This window comes from Nicotiana sylvestris, chromosome 12 (genome assembly GCF_000393655.2).
Source record: "Nicotiana sylvestris chromosome 12, ASM39365v2, whole genome shotgun sequence".
NCBI classification, from domain to species: domain Eukaryota; kingdom Viridiplantae; phylum Streptophyta; class Magnoliopsida; order Solanales; family Solanaceae; genus Nicotiana; species Nicotiana sylvestris.
This window is the reverse complement of record NC_091068.1, coordinates 130,324,353-130,345,546: the sequence shown is the minus strand read 5'-3', so window position 1 is coordinate 130,345,546 and position 21,194 is coordinate 130,324,353. Positions and strand designations below refer to the sequence as shown.

The 21,194-nt window shown below is 37.3% G+C and overlaps 1 protein-coding gene across 1 annotated transcript; it reads left to right on the top strand.

Moving 5' to 3' along the window:
* The first annotated feature begins 17,741 nt into the window (after positions 1–17,741).
* Positions 17,742–18,783, top strand: LOC138883732 (uncharacterized). Its single transcript, XM_070164439.1, has 2 exons — positions 17,742–18,158; positions 18,361–18,783. The coding sequence occupies exons 1-2, from the start codon at positions 17,742–17,744 to the stop codon at positions 18,781–18,783; spliced, it is 840 nt and encodes a 279-aa protein (XP_070020540.1).
* Positions 18,784–21,194: the final 2,411 nt, after the last annotated feature.

The window sequence follows — 21,194 nt, the reverse complement described above, 5'->3', positions numbered from 1 at the left end:
GAGGTGAAGAACGTGATGACCCAAAAGTTCATCTTCTATTTTAGAAACTGATTCCGTGTTTCGAGGCCTTAAAAATCTCTTTTTATCTCTTCTCGATTTGCGTGCACATTCTGTACATATTTCTGGAAAGCCTTGTGGAAAATTAATGAAATAATGATTTTTGGCCTAAAAAGTTGAATTTTTTTTGCTTCGGTCAACATTTTGGGTAAATAGACCCGGGCCCGTATTTTAATGGTCCCGGTAGGTCCGTAGTAAAATAGGGGACCTGGGCGTATGCCCGAACTCGAATCCGAGGTCCTAGTCCCAAGAAATGAATTTTTGATGAAAATTGTAATACTGAAAATCTAAGGATTGAAATGAATTTATTAATACTTGATCTCATGGTATCGGGCCAGTATATTGGTTTCGGAGCCCAGTACAGGTTTAATATAATATTTAAGTCATGTCTGTGAAATTTGGTGAAAAACGGAGTTTATTTGACGTGATTCGAACCTTGGGTTGAGAAAATAGATGTTTTGAAACTTCTTGAAAATTTCATGTGTTTTGGTGTTATTTAGATGTTATTTTGGCGATCTGATCGCACGAACAAGTTCATATGATGTTTTAAGACTTTCATGCATGTTTGGTTTGGAGCCCCGAGGGCTCGGGTGAATTTTGGATAGGCTACAGAGTGATTTAGACTTAAGGAATTTTGCTGGTATGTTTCAGGTCTGCAGACTTTGCATTTGCAAAGTCTGGATCGCAAATGCGAGCATCGCATTTGTGAAGATGTTTCGCATTTGCGATCAGAAGGATTGGGAGGGGACCTTCACAATTGCGAAGCTCAGGATCACAATTGCGATAAGAACAGGCTGCATTTGCGAATATTTGTTCGCATTTGCAATGCTAGCAGGCCAGGCCATTCTTCGCATTTGTGAAGTAATGTCCGCAATTGCGAGTTCGCATTTGCGAACCCCTGATTACAAATGCAATTCCAACAACTATTCAAAAACGATTTTGGACGGGATTTTCATTCATTCTCTTATTTTTCAAAACCTAAACCTCAAGAGGCGATTTTTCAAAGACCATTTCTTTCCCAAATCATATGTAAGTGAATATTAACTCATTTATTTCAATATTTTACTTTTTTTTTACAAGATTTCATCTTAGAATCTAGGGTTTTTCATGGTGGAATTGGGGATTTTTGGTAGAACTTAGGGATTTCGAAATTTGGGGAATTAGACCTCAAATTGAGGTCGGATTCCAAAACCAAATGTATATCCGGGCTCGGGGTGAATGGGCAATCGAGTTTTGGTCCGAATTTCGGGTTTTAACAAAGCGGGTCTGGGGTCAGTTTTTCACTTTTTGGGTAGAATGTTGGGAAACCTATAATTATGCATTGGAATTGATTTCTTTAGCGATAATTTGTGTTATTAAGTTAATTATGACTAGATACAAATGGATTAAAGGTGGAATCGAGAGGTAAAGGGGTAATTGAGCTTTGAATTGGCCGTTGGATTGAGGTAAGTATTTGGTCTTACTTTGATTCGAAGGATTAGGGATCCCTGACTTAATTGCTACGTGAAATTCCATGTGCATGGCGTATAGGTGTGGTGACGAGTACTTATGTGCCACCAAATTACTTGTTTAGCATGTTCCCTTCCCCGTTTTTAATATATTGTCTTCATGTCTTAACTGCTACATGCTTATTGATGCTTCCACATCTAATTTCTTTTTGTTAAATGTTGTTTTCTTTATTGAAGGTATTAATTGTTCCGTAATTTCATTGCGTTATATTATTGGTTTAAGTTGGTCTATTGGTGTTTCATGATACATTTTTGTTGGTCTCGCTATGTAGTAATAATTGATGAAATTTCATAATTGTATAGACTTTCGTTTGGTTTAGTTTGAGGCATAAATGTTGTGGACGGTTTGAGCAAAATTGTGAAATACTTGTTCTTATTGTGTGATAGTACTGATATAGTGGGATCGAGTTACATGTGATTGTCTGGTGGGATCGGGATGCACGCCGCAACAGTAGCAATAAGGGTGATATATTGAGGAGTAATAAGGGAGGACTAGTGGGATCGGGTTGTACGCCGCAACAACGAGTAATAAGGGTGAATGTTCATATTGTCACTGATTATATGGTGGGCCCGGGATGCGCGATGCGTCATTTTGTTGTTTATGTATTCTTCTTCTGCTGTGATTTTATTCTGTAGCATTGAAACTCTCTTAATGATTGGTTATAGCTAAGTACTGGCAGGATAACTGGGTTCCGTATTTATTTACTGCAAGTTACTATTCTATTTCGTTCTGTACTTCCTCTTTGCTTTATTATTAACTGTATGCAGGTTATATTGTAAATGACCGCCTTAGCTCGTCATTACCTCGTCGAGGTTAGGCTCGGCACTTACCAGTACATGGGGTCGGTTGTACTGATATTGCACTCTACACTTTTGAACATATTTTGTGGCTAGTTGTGGCTGATCGAGAGGTCGGTTGCAACTATTCATCTAGGAGACCCAAGGTAGTCTTACAGGCATCCGCAGGCCCTGGCGTCCCCTCCTATGTTCTACATTTCTATTTTATTTTCTTTCGAGGCAGATATACTTTTCTTTCAAACCAATACTTGTAGATATTCATAGAATGTTCGTGGGTTGTGACACCATTTTCTGGGTGGTAACTGTTTCGATTTTTGTTAATAGTATAAGGATAATCAGTTAAGTATGTACTTCCGCATTTATTTTTGTTGATTTAACTTTGTTAAATTTTAATTATAAAAATGTAAAGGAAAAAGGTGAATAGAACTCTAACATTAGCTTGCCTAGCGAGTGCAATATTAAGCGCTATCATAGTCTCGATGGTGGGAAATTTGGGTCGTGATAGCATATGTTCGGATCGAGTTTCGAGTAGACCGGGAGCATTTCGACGCTTATTGTTGAAAGTTGGAATCTTGAAGATTTTAGAGTTTTTTAAGTTTGATTTGAAGTAGACTTTGGTGCTACCAATGTCTATTTGAGATTCCGAGCCTTGGAATACGTTCGTATTGTAATTTGTGGCTTGTCCATAAAATTTGGCGTCATTACGAGTTATTTAAATATGGTTCGTCGCTTTCAGAGTTGGTTGAAATGAGTTTGAAGTTTAGAAGTTGATTTGGTTTTGAGGTACGATTCTTGGTTCCAATGTTATTTTAAATATTTCTAGACTTCAAGTAGGTTCGTAATATGTTTATAGGGTTGTTGGTATATTTGAACGGGGTCCTGGGTGGCTCTGGTAAGAATTGGATCACCAAGATCATAGAAGAAGTTGACTGAAATTGCTGGTGTGCTTCGCTATCACGAAGGTTGTCCGCGTTCGCGAAAAAGCCTGGAGATGAGTCTAGAATTTTACTCTTCGCGAATGCGAGGAGGTCCTTGCGACGTAATGGAGGATCTGGTCCTTCTTCGTGAATACGTAGACATCTTTGAGAACACTAACAAAGTTGAGGATGAGTCGGGCTGGAAGGTTGTTGGCCTTCGTGAACGCGGTTGGGGGGCCGTGAATGCGAAGGGACGGGGTGTGTTGGTCATCGCGAATGTGACGCGTCTGCCACAAATGCGTAAAGTAAGGAGTTATTCCTTTACGATCGCGATGGATCTTTCGTGATCGCGAAGAAGGGTTCACTGGGTAGTGTCACAACCCAAAATCCACTGGTCGTGATGGAACCTAACCCAACCCGCTAGGTAAGCCAAATATTAATGATTCAATTTCAATTATATTAACAAGACAATTAAATGAAAGTAATTTATGAAATTATATACATTTTCCAAGGACTGGTAGTACAAATCATGAGCTTCTAAGAATAGCGTTCACAAAGCCAATATGAAGATCTTCTATTTGAAAAGTACATAAACAGAGTTTTATAAAGCTAAGGCTACCATGAACAAGAGGCAGCTACATCAAGGATGCAGGTACACCTTCAAATCCAGCAACCATCAAACACAGAAACATCGGCATCCGGGATCTGCACGCAATGTGCAGGAAGTACAGCATCAGTACAACCGACCCCATGTACTCAAAAAGTAATAAACCTAACCTCTGATTGAAAGCAGTGATGAGCTAGAACATAGGTCGAGTCCAACACCAATATCCAATAACAGTTCATAACAATGTAAAGCATATAAATAAGGAAGTAGCTCAAAGATAAAGTATTCAGCTTTTTCACAGTTTTCCCAAAATAGTTCCGCCTTTCAAGAGTATCAGTGAAAACTCAAAGTCTTTACCGAAAACATCATGAAATATGAGATAGTTTAAAAAAAACTGTATTTTCTTTTCCAAAACCCCTTTTCACAATAAGTAAAATGTTTCATTTTCTTTCTAGATAGCAAGTGTGAGATACCTCTCTATGACCATATATCAATGTGTGTAAAATGTCAGGAATGATGTAATATCGTACAGAATGAGGAAAATATGTCTCTATGCATGTCAATTCCAAGTACCTCAGAGATGAATTATGTACTCACACTCTCAGAGTACTCAACCTTACTATATCACACCTTTCACTTATCATAATTAACCACTCGGTACTATATATGGCCCATTCGGCCTAGGGAAGATCTATCCCGGAATATATACATCACTGACTATAAGTCATCCTGTACCAAGAAAACAGGCCAATCCAGCCTCATGGAGAAGATCCATCTCCATACCAAGGGAAGATCCATTCTTGAATATAATTAACCACGCTCACTGGGGGTGTGTAGACTCCGGAGGGACTCCTTCAGCCCAAGTGCCATAACATGCCAATCATGGCATAAATCAATATAACCGTTGCGGCGTGCAGCCCGATCCCATAACTGCCACTCAAAATTAGGCCCTCAGACTCACTCAGTCATCAATCTCTCCAGTCTCACCCACGGGCTCACAATGTCATAAAACTGACCTGGAACAATGATATGATGTATCAATAAGTAACAACTGAGACTGAGATATGATATGAATGCAAATGTTACTGAGTACGAAATGTCAATGAAATCAATGAGATGACAACAAGAAACGACCACTATGGGTCCCAACAATATCAGCATAAAGCCTAAACATGATATCTAGCATGATGTACAGCTCATTTACTTTATCACATGGTGAAAACACAAATACCAACAAATTAGGGCCACTATTCAGCGCCCTGGAAACAACAGAGTCACAATTCACAGGGTGCACGCCCACACTCCTGTCACCTAGCATGTGTGTTACCTCAATATCAATCACATAACACGTAATTCGGGGTTTTATACCCTCAGCACTAATAGCCCGTTTGGCCAAGCTGCAAAAATCAGCTTATTTTCAGAAGTGTTTTTTTTTCAAAAGTGCTTTTCTCAAAAGTACTTTTGGTGAGAAGCGGTTTGAGTTTGGCTAATTAGTTTGAAAAGCACTTCTGAGCAACAATTAGTATTTGTCCAAGCTTTAAAAAACTGCTTCTAAGTGTATTTTTCTAAAAAGTGCTTCTCAAAAAAAGTGCTTTTGGAGAGAAGCTACTTTTTTCTGCTTCTCCAAAACTGCTTTTGTTTCTCCTCAAAAGCACTTTTTTCCTTCTAGAAGCTTGGCCAAACAACTCAATTTTTGGCCAAAAGTGCTTTTGGCAAAAAAAAAAAGCACTTTTGGCCAAAAAATAAACTTGGCTAAACAGGCTATAAGTTTAGAAGAGTTACTTATCTTAAACAAGCCAATTCCGACACCGAGCAAGCCAAGCGATGCTCCAAGAATCCCATCACGCACGTTCCGACCTCTGAATGGCTCGAAAGTACTAAAAAACAACTCAAATACATCAAACAATTCTAAAGGAACCAATCCTAATCGAAAAAGGTCGAATCTTTAATCAAAAGCCCAAAATCGGCCAAAAGGTCCAACCCGGGCCCGCACCTCGGAACCCGACAAAACTTACAAAATCTGACAACTCATTCAATTATGAGTTCAACCATACTAGGTTTACTCAAACCCGACTCTGAATTGGTGTTCAAAGCTCAAAAATTCATCTTATGAAACTTTAAGCCAAAACCCCCAATTTCTTCTTTAAAATTCATCAACCAAAAGCTAAAATCGAAGATAAATTCACAAAATATAACCAAAGCCAAATAGAGAATACTTACCCCAATTTATATGCTGAAAATTGCCTCGAATATTGCCCAATTCCGAGCTCCCCAACTCAAAATATGTTAAATGAACAAAAACACTTGTTTTAACAATGTTCTACCTCGTTTCTTGTGCCAAAAGATCTCGAAACTCACTTTTGATACCTCCGATGGATTCTTTGTGAAATTCTAGTCAAGTTAGGCTTTTGAATCACTCCTTTTGACCTTATATTGAAGGAGATATGTTGGCTTCAATATTTGAAAATAGTGCAGATTTTTAAATACGCAGTCAGTGGTAATTTCGTAATTAATCTGAAAAAAATTTGGCAACTCAATTCTTAGTAAAATGATCATAAAATCCTCATACGATGTCCAAATTTGACTATTCTTTTTGTTATGTCTCCATAATTATTATACGGATCTAATGCTTCAATAAAAACATAAATCGGAGCTCATTTGTTCAATGTGGTACCATTTATGCTTGAAGAAACGATGTCGAAAAATAAGAAAAACGAGCGCAACACAACCCAAACCTATCCGAAACTCACTTGATCCCCTCGGGACCCCATCTAAACATACCAAAAAGTTCCATATCATAATACAGACCTACTCGAGGCCTCAAAACACACATAACAATATCGAAACGACAAAATGCACCTCAAATCAAACTTAATGAACTTTCGACTTCCAAAAACTCTCGCTGAAACATATCGAATCAACTCAAAATGAATCCAAGTTTTGCACATAAGTCCTAATACATCATGCGGAGATACTCGTACCCCCAAACTACCGAGCAAAGTGCAAATTCTCAAAACAACCGGTCGGGTCGTTACATTCTCCCCCACTTAAATGTACGTTCATCCTCGAACATGCCCAGAGTTGTTTCAAAAGCAATCAAATCGCTGTGTAACCTCACTATGCATATACCCGGGGGTGATCCCATGTCATCCTATCCCATATAGATCTTATTACACAACATGACTGAAATTTCATAATCCAACCTAGCCCATAAGCCTTAGAATCCAATTTCCACATCCGAAATTTTCTATAAGATTAGAATCTCGCATCTACACACTATATAAGTCTGAACAAGCTGTATCAAGCAATAGCCATAACTCAAGATGAAATCACATGATATACCATATAACTCAAACACTCATAGCGATAACTTCTAATCACAGTAGCTACTCAAAATAACCCAATACCGGTAATAAACCTCTTATCAAACAAAGCCTAGTTCTAACACCTTCATATACTGCCAATGATGAAAGAAACACGCATAAACTCATAACCATCCGTCAGACCAACAAGTTGTGAAACTCCCTCTCCTTTGATGGGAACTATAGCAAATTTCTAAGCCGATCAGCATCAATCCTTCCAAATATACAGCAGTCTAATGTGATAGCACCCATTCTAGGTACGATGACCTCATCCCATCTAACATAATTACTCTAGTGATATGACACATTAATACAGTCTAAAGTCGCAACTCGTGCAATCTGTGCACCAATAAGCAACATTCCAAATATAATCAATCATGGAAAATGACTCAACCGAGGGAACTATCTCACAAGCACAACAAGTACCACCACAAAGCAATGTTAAGAACCTATCACACACCGTATAACCAAAACACACGAATCTAACACAAAGGATCATGTCTCAACATAACTCCGCTACAATGCATGACCCATCCAAACGATGGTCCATATTATGTACCTCGAACCACCCTGCTCAAAATCAATAACCACGCAAAATTCAACATCAAACACCCAAAGTGCATTAACATAACCACAGAGTGCAAATAACACAATACCACAATCAGGAAAGAACATAGCCAACGCACAATCAATCATGCAATGCCCAAACACTCATCTCGCTCAAATTCCACTATAAAGATCAAATAGAACCGCACTATATATGCATATAACCAATGAATCACAACTCTTTGTGGCATAGAATAGTAAATCAGAGATCATTTTAGAACATGAATAAGCTCAACAATAACCAAATGGCACATCCCTCAGCAATAGCAGTATGGAGACAACCAATCCGACTTGGTGTAGAATACACATCCTAATTGGGCCTACCAATGGACCCCCAAATCAATTCTGTTCACCCACAAATAGATAAATAATCCTCTGAAAGTCCAAAATGACTGAATCATAACACATACTATCACCTGGCTAGCTTCGGGCACACTTTACAATCCACAACCATGCAACAATCTGCTCTTGAGAGCTCCCAGTCTCCAAATCCATAGAACACATGAATCACCATATCTGATCCCAACTTCACCGCCTGAATGTCTAACATATCTCTCATACACGATCATCCAGCGAGGAATAATTCTATAATTCTTCTGTGCCACAAAGCAAAATTTGAACACCAGCAGTCGATCAACTAGAAGAGTGCCGCAATACCAATGAAATATTCATAAATCACAACACATCCCCCTTCTGAAATGTATACTCTCATCATGCTATACCAAATAGTAATGTTATTTACCTAGTCATCTAAAACTGTCCATGTTGCCTAAGGACTCACGACCTCTCCTTCAAAACTGAATTGTGATCTTATACATACAAATCTCAATCCTACACAACATACCGCATATACTATGCCATCATACGAAAAATACGAGAACTTCGTAATCCACTCTGAATCACAAGCAACTACTCACTAAATTAGACAAGAACTTTCCATTTGATTTCATCTGGAGAAAATCATTATACATCACATGCTCCTCACACCAGTAGAAAATACACATCTCAAACCGTGGTAAAAACCATCGAGAACTCTCCGAAACCCATTTGCACATAACCAAACCATTAGAACTGAATCTCTCTAACTCAACCAAGCCACGCAGCCCACCAAAATCCAAACGTATCACCATAAAACACCTGTAGAAACTCACTACCTTATAAGGACTAAAAGAGCCAATCACATCCACTATCATGCCGATCCATCCTACTACCAAGCTGTCCTATTTATCCTAGTTCCTTCTAAATTACCTTCAAATTGATACTTTTCCTTGCCATAATACCACAATCCTCAACCAAGACTCACCACACGAGACCCTAGCATAAACCACACCGCCCTAAGGCTCTTAAGCCATTGAATACTCTCTTAATCACCCCCCAAAAGTACCACAACCGAGATACCCACTCTGAAGAGACCTTCTGTGAATTTAAAACTGTTCCTTTTACCTTCCTGATACTGAATGTAGAATCCATAATGATATAGAAATACTGTAAGTCTCGACACCATCCAATGTAACCCTCCGATTCTAGCCATGTACAAATCCGCAAAATTCTCAATTGCCACATTTAGATCTTGCATCCATTAGAACCATTCTTGAGAGTCTTCCACTCTACTCAGATTTCAACTAAACTAATCAAACGAACCGAACGACATGTGCCCCATTAGTGACACAACACCCAAGGAAGTAATCCACTCTTCTAAGCAACCGAGTGAATCCATACTCCATGCATGCTACGTCATTTACAAATAACAACTCAATTATCCAATGTTTCTCATACACCCATAAAGCATAACACAACCCTTATCCAAAATTTTCTTTACTCGATTCATCCTCGATCTCGTTCTTTGTAAGTCATAACTGATTCACCAGTATACCTCAAACTAAAACCAATACAACAAATAACCGTGCAATCAACCCGCCAATAGCAGACTCCCCCACTTGGCTCAAAGCTAAGGAATAAAGCATCTGATAACTTACAATAGCCACCCCCATACTGGTATAATATCGCAATAGCATTCAACTAAATCCTCCATATGTTCATGCAACACAAACCATATAATACCTCATATCATTTTCAAATCTCGCATTCACCCTTGTAAAAGTCAAGCCCACTGTCATAAGCGAACCCAACCCAAATTGTGACACATATATTTCACTGGTAAAAAAGAACTCCCAACAAACAACATAGGGGTCACACAAACCTTAGGACACCCCACAAGAGATAACCCACCTGTTTTGCCTCAAACTAACATCTCCTTATACCCTTCCACAGTCATAACCATTACGCAATCACTTAATCTTACTGAGTTTGAACTCATATCACGACATTAAATCTACATCACTCCTCAACTAAACAACATGAAAAGACCCTTTAGCACACCTATAACTCGAGGTTATACATCAAATCAAGATGGAAATCAGGCACCAACTAGTTCTTTCTACACCTCAAGCAGACCCTTCTCATCATATTCAAATCATATGAACACATCCCACAGTCACATCATACTCATCACGTGGCCATCTAGCCACATACTACACCAATAGGGACACTATCGGACATATAAATCCAAAATCTTGTGCGCACACAATCAACACCTCTATGCTCAAACCACAGTCAAACCCGACCTCAAGTCCTCCAGACTGTCCCATCATTAGCATACCGAAATTACATCTCGCACCTCTTCCATGGAATCACAAGTCATCGATGTACAATTGATACCGAGGGCTCACATGGGCATACGAATGCGTGGAAGGAATTCAAGAGTTACACTTCATGCTGAATCAATGCCGCACGATAAGGAAACAAAGATGGGAAATATATCCTAAATGCCATGTAGCCTCTCGAGGATAGATATGGACGTCATCATACCGATCCGCAAGACTCTACTAGACACTTGCTTATAATTTGTAGAACTTATGAACCTAGAGCTCTGATACCAATATGTCACGACCCAAAATCCATTGGTCGCAATGGCACCTAACTCAACCCGCTAGGTAAGCCAACTATTAATGATCCAATTTCAATTATATTAACAAGACAATTAAATAAAAGTAATTTACAGAATTTTATACATTTTCCAAGGACTAGTAGTACAAATCATGAGCTTCTAAGAATAGAGTTCACAAAGCCGATATGAAAAAAATACATCTTCTGTTTGAAAAGTACATAAACAGAGTTCTTTAAAGCTAAGGCTACCATGAACAAGAGGCAGCTACATCAAGGATGCAGATACACTTTCAAATACAGCAACCATCTAATGCAGTAACATCGGCATCCGGGATCTGCACGCAATACGCAGGAAGTGCAGGATAAGTACAACTGACCCCATGTACTCAAAAAGTAACAAACCTAACCTCATGTTGAAAGCAATGACGAGCTGGAACATAGGTCGGGTCCAACACCAATATCTAATAACAGTTCATAACAATGTAAAGCATATAAATAAGGAAGTAACTCAGAGATAAAGTATTCGGTTTTTTCACAACTTTCCCAAAATAGTTCCACCTTTCAAGAGTATCAGTGAAAACTCAAATGCTTTACCGAAAACGTCATGAAATATCAGATAGTTTTAAAAAATTGTATTTTATTTTCCAAAACCCCTTTTCACAATAAGTAAGATGTTTCATTTTCTTTCCAGATAGCAAGTGTGAGCTACCTCTCTATGACCATATATCAATGTGTGTAAAATTTCATGTATGACGTGATACCGTATATAATGAGAAAAATGTGTCTCTATGCAAGTATGAATATATGCATGTCAATGCCATGTACCTCAGGGATGAATCATGTACTCACACTCTCAGAGTACTCAACCTAACTATATCACACCTTCCACTCATCATAAGAAACCACTTGGTATTGTATATGGCCCATTCGACCTAGGGAAGATCCATCCCGAAATATATACATCACTGACTATAAGTCATCCAGTATCGAGGAAACAGGCCAATCTAGCCTCATAGAAAAGATCCATCTTTATACCAAGGGAAGATCCATCCCTGAATATAATCAATTGCGCTCACTAGAAGTGTGCAGACTCCAGAGGGGGTCCTTCAGCCCAAGCGCTATAACAAACCAATCATGGCATAAATCAATATAGTCGTTGCGGCGTGCATCCCGATCCCATAACTGCCACTCAAAATCAGGCCCTTGGCCTCACTCAATCATCAATCTCTCCAGTCTCACCCACGGGCTCACAAAATCATGAAACCTGACCCGGAACAATGATATGATGTATCAATAAGTAACAACTAAGACTGAGATATGATATGAATGCAAATGTGACTAAGTACGAAATGTCAATGAAATCAATGAGATGACAACAAGAAACGACCACTATGGGTCCCAATAATATCAGTATAAAGCCTAAACATGATATCTAGCATGATGTATAGCTCTTTACTTTATCATATGGTGAAAACACAAATACCAACAAATTAGGGTCGCTATTATGCGCCTTGGAATCAACAGAGTCACAATTCACATGGGGCATGCCCACACGCCCATCACCTAACATGTGTGTTACCTCAACATCAATCACATAAAACGTAATTCGGGGTTTTATACCTTCAACACTAAGTTTAGAAGAGTTACTTATCTTAAACAAGCCAATTCCGACACCGAGCAAGCGGATCGATGCTCCAAGAATCCCATCACACGCGTTCCGACCTCCGAATAGCTCGAAACTAATAAAAAAACAACTCAAATACATCAAACAATGCTAAACGAACCAATCCCAATCGAAAAAGGCCGAATCTTTAATCAAAAGCCTAAATTCGGCCAAAAAATCCAACACGGGCCCGCACCTCGGAACCTGACAAAACTTACAAAATCCGACAACCCATTCAATTACGAGTTCAACCATACTAGTTTCACTCAAACTCGACTCTGAGTCGGTGTTCAAAACTCAAAAATTCATATTATGAAACTTTAGGCCAAACACCTCAATTTTTTCTTTAAAATTCATCAACCAAAGGCTAAAATCGAAGATAGATTTACGAAATATAACAAAAACCGAGTATAGAATACTTACCCCTATTCATATTCTGAAAATTGCCTCGAACATTGCCCAATTCCGAGCTCCCCAACTCAAAATATGTTAAATGAACAAAAACCCTCGTTTTAACATTGTTCTGCCTCGTTTCTTGAGCCAAAGGATCTCAAAACTCACTTTTGATGCCTCTGATGGATTTCTTGTGAAATGCTAGTCAAGTTAGGCTTTTGAATCACTCTATTTGACCTTATACTGAAGGAGATATATTGGTTTCAATATTTGAAAATAGTGCAGATTTTTAAATACGCAGTCAGTGGCAATTTCGTAATTAATCTGAAAAATCTGGCAACTCAATTCTTAGTAAAATGATCATAAAATCCTTATACGATGTCCAAATTTGACGATTCTTTTTGCTATTACTCCGTAATTACGATATGGATCTAATGTTTCAATAAAAATAGAAATCGGAGCTCATATGTTCAATGTGGTGTCATTTATGCTTGAATAAACAACATCAAAACATAAGAAAAACGAGTGCAAAACAATCCAAACCTATCTAAAACTCACTTGAGCCCCTCGGGACCCCATATAAACATATCAAAAAGTTCCATATCATAATACCGACCTACTCAAGGCCTCAAAACTCACATAACAATATCGAAACGACGAAATGCACCTCAAATCAAACTTAATGAATTTTCGACTTCCAAATACTCACGCCGAAATATATCAAATCAACTCGGAATGAATCCAAATGTCGCACATAAGTACATCATACGAAGCTACTCACTCCCCCAAGCTACTGAGCGAAGTGCAAATGCTCAAAATGACTGGTCAGGTCGTTACAGGTAGATTACTTTTATTTCAGGACTTAGCACATTTTTCTTACATTTTCACTTGAGTTGGGAGAATTTGAGAGATCTGTTGAAGAGGATTTTCATCAAACATCACAAGGTTAGCAATTTCTACCAATTATGAGTTAAACACATGGATTATGGGCAGATTTCAACATAGAAATTGTGGAATTTTTGTTGAAGAACCTAAAGTTCGATAAAAATGAGATTTGGCGATGAAATTGGGAATAACTTATATATTTGAGTTTGTAATGTCATGGGTAACGTTTATCTTCGAAAATTTCGGTCCGAGATAACTTTTATGGACTTTTCGAATTGGGTTGGAAAATTAATCTAATAGTTAAATTATGAACTTTTGAGCATAGATTGATTGGTTTGTATGATATTTGGCTAGTTTCGAATTACTCGTGTTGATTTGAGGCAACTAGTGAGGTTTAAGGGCCGTGTAGTAAGCTTTAATGTGAGGTAAGCCTATTGCCTAATCTTGTGAGAGAAAATTATCCTCGTAGGTGTATTAATTGTTGTGTGCTACTTATTGTGGGTACTACATACGCACGAGGTGACGAGAGTCCGTACGTAGATAGTTTCATGCTTATGTCCGAGTAGAATTAGATATACATCATGCTTTAAATGTGCTATTTGGATTAATCTTGTTGTTTGATTCTTTAAATTTATGACTGAGATTGAGACATAGAATAAAAATATTGACCAAGCCTCTTACTTTGCAAATTGTATATTATTAATGAACAATAGTTCTGTGTCTCCTCAACTCGTATGTATTTTCGCGAGTGAGAGATTTTCTCTATTCTTATGGGATCGGGCCATTTGTCTCAGCATGATATCAAACATTCTAATGGAATCAAATCGTTCGCCTCGGCAAAGTTGTGAACAATTCTTATGGGATCGGGTCGTTTGTCTTGGAAATATTGTAAATTACTCTTATGGGATCCGTCTCGGTAATATTATGAGTTATTCTTATGGGATCGGACTGTTTTCCTCGATAGTATTGTGTAACATTATTCTCATGGGATCAGACAGTTTGCCTCGGCAGACTCGTGCAGTACACTTGAGATTTGATTTGATTAATATCAGTTGATTTTGTACCCTCGAGGCCGGTTGTGACATTTTAGTGATTTCATAACAATCCATGTTTAGAAGTTTATTATTAAATCTTATCGGTTACTTGTTGTGTTTTATACATATTTACTTTATGTATTTTATTACTTGACCACTAGTAAGTGTCAAATCGACCCCTCGTTACTACTTCCTTGAGGTTAGACTAGGTACTTACTAGATACCCGTTGATTTACGTACTCATGCAATACTTTTGCACTGATTATGTAGGTACTGAGACAGGTACTGAGACAGGTCATACGGGCGCGTAGACGCATCACACGGAGACTTATTGGTGAGCTGCCTTCCATGCTTTGACATGCAGCACCCACAGTCTCCCTCATATCTTATTTATTGTTTCTGCCTATTTCATTTCAGACAGTAGCTATAGTAGTTTTGTATATTCCCTAAATTGCTCATGCAATTGTGACACTGGATTTTGGGAGCTTCTAGTGGAATTTACAATGTATTTATTATTATTATTATTATTATTATTATTATTATTATTATTATTATTATCACTTGCTTTATATATTATTCGTACCTGATATTTTGGTAAAGAAATACATATGTTTCCATGAGTTCTAGATTAAATTCTACTTATCTAGTGAAATTTCTGATTTTAAAAGTTAAATGGATAATTAAGTTGGAGATTCACGTGTTGCCTTGCCTAAAAACATTGTTGGGCGCCATCACAATCTATTATGGAATTTGGGTCGTGACATTAAGCCACATGGCGTATTTAAAAATGTAACTTGGAACTTTTAAGATATAGTCTACATAGATTTTAGACAAATCTAATCTATATATCTATATATTTATATATTGATTCATTCATCAATTTTTCTTCCATATTTACTAGAAACATGGAGCTAAAAAATTAATTAAAAAGCAATACATAGAAAGCAAATAAAAAATATAGCAAGAAGTAGATTGAGATAACCTATGACTATTTATAATTTGGGTAAGTTAAAATATAAAATAAAGTAAAAAAGTTACTTCAGATATTAAAGATTTGATGACTTTGAAAAATTAAAAATATTCCAAGCAGCAAAATAAGATTTCCCATAAAATACATTAATTATTTATAAAGTAAAAAAATTAACTAATAATGAAAATATATATTTAATAACAAGAATACTAATGTCATATTAATGTTGACAATCTATATTTATTCTTTTAATTGAAAGATAAAATATTTAAAATTTAAATTCGAGTTTGAACTTGTAGACAAAAATATTTGAATCTAATCTATATTATGATAATCTATTTTTATATTATAATACATGAACCATCCAATTCAACCGTGAGAGATGAACTTCAGTCCTTTGTTAAGTATAAGTAAGGATGCAAATAATTGAGATGTAATAACTTCTACTAGAATGAAAGCTACTTTAAAGAATAATAAATCCATGCCCACATCTCCAAACTCAAGAGAGGTTGCAAGGCTTAAAGAGAAAATCAAATTGTTTGAACTAACTAAAATAATATTATCATTCTCTTCTCTATTTACCAAGAAATATATTATCCTTCTCTAATATTGAAAAAGGAGGGTAGTTTGTTATATGAAAAATTGCTTGGAATTTTTTAGGACAAAAACTAAAAATAGGAGATATTTGCTATAATAAAAATCTACAACACTATGAAAAGAATATTAATATGATTCTAATTTTTTAAAAAGAAGATATTCTAAAAAAGCTAAAGAAATGCTCAAGTTTGAATATATAATTGAAAGGTAAAGTTAATCTTATCATATATATTTTTAACAAATCACAATACAAAAAATAGAGAAAATGTTGATTAAGATAATATATGGCTATTTATATTTCGGACTAAGCTAAAAATAAACAAATAATGTAAATGAATATACTTAAAATATTAATCAGATGATTTTAAAAATTGATAAAATTCTGAGCTCCAGAATAAGATCTTAAATAAAATATAAAAAAAGTGAGAAAAAAAATATATATATATATATATATATATATATATATATATATATATATATATATATATATTATTATTATTATTATTATTATTAAAAGAAGGGTAGTATGCAATTGGTTAAGCCAAATGGCAAATAAGACACATGGTAAAATTAAGATAATATCAACGAAGAAGATAATATCCATATTGCTCGATGATACCCATTTTTTTATGAAAATGATATTCGTCTTACCAAATAACAAAACATGGCTTGATCATGAAAATATTTTCTTGAAAATTATTTTTTTTTTTCATATCAAACACTGTTAGAATATTAGAAGACAAAGGTTGATGGTTATATTGTTGGGCCTATTATTATAATCAGATTTAGTAGTGGCCCATTCTATGTTGTGTTAGTTGTAATTGGGTCATCGGGTCAAGGGTCAAGGCCCACTATTTATGTTTATTACTTTGATTCTTCGTTTGGACAGATAACTAATTCATTTGGACAATAATGAGAAAATATCGGATCATTTCTTCTCCTTCTCGAAGCTTCTCTCAAATGCAATATCCCATTCTCTAATCTTCATTTCTTCTCTAGATTTTCAACATCTAACATGGTATCAGAGCGTAGATCCTGATAGTTCACTTCGTTTACTTCCGATCAATGTTAACCATCTCAATTTTCGTCGATTTTTGATTTTTGTTGCATTTATCCTGGATTAGGGTTTTGGCCGAATTTGTTGGAAGGTTTCGGAATATTTTTGCTTTTTTCTACTGGATCTTCATCTTCGATGGAGATATTGACTGGAATTGACTGATTTGTTCGACTATTTCGAGCTAGGGTTTCTTCATCAATTGTTGCTGAGCCGCCTGAAGTTTCTTCTTCATTTTCACAAGGTTGTTCTCTTTTCGGTTGCAAAAGACGGGGGTAAATAAGTTTCTTCTTCATATTTGATAACTTTGTTGGCTATTGTGTTTGTTGTTCTATATTCTCTCGATGACGAATGATAATCATGTTATTACGCCTTCCTCTTCATCTACTGCGCCTCGTACTGTGTTTCATGAGGATGATTTTACACATCCTTGTTATCCTCTATATGTGCATCCATCAGATGTACTTGGAACCTCTTTAGTTTCTAGTCCGTTTGATGCCACCTGCTATGGCAGCTGGAGGAGAAATATTTTAGTTGCTCTCTCCATTCGTAATAAGCTTGATTTTATTAGTGGTTCCTCTACAAAACCACCTCCTGGGTCTCCTCTGACACGCCAGTGGCAACGATGTAATGATCTTGTGGTTTCATGGTTAATCAACTCTTTGTCAAAAGAAATATCTCGTAGCGTAGAATATTCTGAGTCTTCCAAGGAAATTTGGTGTGAATTGGAAGAGAAATATGGTAAGGCTGATGGGGCTAGAGTCTTTTAACTAAAGAAAGAATTAGCTTATATTTCCCAAGTGTCTTTAGACATAGCTTCTTATTTCAACAAAATCAAACAACTCTGAGATGAGATAGCATCTTATAAGGTCAGAGTTTGTACTTGTGGGGGGGAAAGCTGCTGAGGATGAAGAGCAGAAGGTTTATCAGTTCCTTATGGGTCTGAATGATACCTATATGTAGACTCGCAGCAATATTCTAATGATAAAGCCACTTCCATCTGTTGGAAATGTGTACAACATTCTATTATCTGATGAAAAACAGAGACATGTGTCTTCTGCCTCTCAATTCTCATCTCAATCTGCTTCATTTCATGCTGGGACTTCTAAGCCCTCATTTCCCTCCAAGGTTTCTTTTGAGGGGACCAGGAATTCTCTTATCTGCAAATACTGCAAAAAACCTGGTCACTCAATAGATAAATGCTATAATTTGCATGGATATCCTTCTCATTTCAAGTTCAGCAAAGGACCTCATCCTCGCAGATCTGCTGCACATGTTGAGCTTGACTCTTCTGGTGCTTATTCTTTGCCTGGTAGTTCCGTTGGTCCAGCTGAGCATGAGGAGTCTTCTGTGATACCTGACCTCACTAAGAATCAATACTCCTAGTTGATGACCTTATTACAACAATCCCAAATTTCTGCTTCCCCACACTCTCCACCTCTCTTGGCTTCTGCTAACTTTGCTAGTAAGCTCATGCCTTATGAGGGTGTTTCTTATGGAGCTTGTATGTTATCTAGTGTGAATGGCATTATTTGGATAATAGACTCCGGAGCTACTAATCATATGACTTCCATTAAAAGTTTACTTTTTGATATAATCACTCTTCCCATTCCTTATCTTGTGTCTCTCCCAAATGGGTACAAAGTAAAAGTCACCAATGTTGGCTCTTTAGCTTTATTTCCTGATTTAATCCTTCATAATGTTCTTTACATTCCCAGTTTCAAACATAATCTCATATCTGTTCACAAACTTAAATCATTGTGATGATGTTGTTCAGTTTACCAAGTATGCTTGCACATTCCAGGGCCCTTCAGTGAAGAAGTCAGTGGTGCTTGGTAGACTGGACACTGGACTTTACAAGCTATTTCAACATGTGACTTCACCTATTGACTCTACTCTTGTGAACTCTTGTTCTTCAGTTGTTTCTTCTTTGCCTGTTTTTTCTTTACCTGTGGTCTCTACTACTGATACTGATGTCAATGACAATTCATCTGTAAATACCATGGTTACTTCAAATAAAGTGAATAATTCTAATGTTGTTTGGCATTATAGACTTGGACATATACCATTTTCCAAGGTGAAGTTTATTTTTGATGTTAATTGTGATTTGTCTTCTAAACAGTCCTTCACATGCCTATTTGCCCGTTAGCAAGATGTGACGACCCGGCCAGTCGTCTCATGAGTTACCTCTCTGTTTCCTCCATTTATGCTTCTTTATGCTTCGTTATTCGTGTTTTATGTGGTCGAGTTGATTGGTTTGTGTTTGGTATGGTTTTGGTAAGAAGTGAGACATTTAGTCTCTTTTAAGAAGGCTTAAGTTGGAAAAGTCAACCGGATATTGACTTATGAGTTAGAGGGCTCGGATGTGAGTTCTGATGGTTCGGTTAGCTTCGAGAGGTGATTTGTGACTTAGGAGTGTGATCAGAAGTGGTTTTGGAGGTCCGGTGTAGAATTAGGCTTGAATTGGCGAAGTTAGTATTATGGCGATTTCCAGTTGATAGGTGAGATTTTTATCCGGGGGTCGGAATGGAATTCCGAGAGTTTCTATAGCTTCGTTATGTCATTTGAGATGTGTGTGCAAATTTTCAAGTCATTTGGATGTGGTTTGGTTGGGTTTTTTATCAAAAGCGTGTTTCAGAAGTTTTTAGAAAACTTAGGCTTGAATTCGATGTGAATTGGTGGTTTTGGTGTTGTTTGTGGTGTTTCGATGATTGGAACAAGTTTGAATGAGGTTATAGGATGTGTTGGTACTTTTGGTTGAGGTCCCGGAGGCCTCGGCTGAGTTTCGGATGGTCAATCAGACTAATTTCTATGTTGAGAAGTTGCAGAATTTGAGCAGCAGTTGCAGAGGATTTTTGGCCTTCGCGATCGCGTGAGGGCCCTCGCGATCGCGTAGAAGGAATTTGGGTGGGACTGAGTTTGAGCTTCGAGTTCACGTTTGAGGGATCGTGTTCGCGGAGCGTGAGCGGCTTGTGCTTCGCGTTCGCAGGAGAGAGTTCACGTTCGCGTATAAGGAATCAGGTCCCAGGGCAATTGCTCTTCGCGTTCGCATAGCTCTAGGAAGTTAAGGCATCGCGTTCACAGAAGCATCATCGCGTTCGCATAGTATTATTTTGAGAAGCCGGAATTTATTGCTTCGCGATCGCGAGACCTTGGTCGCGATCGCGATGAAGGAAATTCAGAACTGGTAGTGAGTTTATTAAACATTTCATCCGCGATTTTGAGCCATTTTTCCACCATAGCTGAGTATTTTGAGGTGGTCGAGTTGGTTGGTTTGCGTTTGGTATGGTTTTGGTAAGAAGTGAGACACTTAGTCTCTTTTAAGAAGGCTTAAATTAGAAAAGTTAACTGGATGTTGACTTATGAGTTAGAGGGCTCGGATGTGAGTTACGATGGTTCGGTTAGCTTTGGGAGGTGATTTGTGACTTAGGAGTCTGATCGGAAGTGGTTTTGGAGGTCCGGTGTAGAATTAGGCTTGAATTGGCGAAGTTAGTATTTTGGCGATTTTCGGTTGATAGGTGAGATTCTGATCCGGGGGTCGAAATGGAATTCTGAGAGTTTCTGTAGCTTTGTTATATCATTTGGGATGTGTGTGCAAAATTTCAAGTCATTTGGATGTGGTTTGGTTGGGTTTTTGATCAAAAGCATGTTTCGGAAGTTTTAGAAAACTTAATCTTGAATTCGATGTGAATTGGTGGTTTTGGTGTTGTTTGTGGTATTTCGATGATTGGAACAAGTTTGAATGAGGTTATAGGATGTGTTGGTGCTTTTGGTTGAGGTCCCGGGGGCCTCGGGTG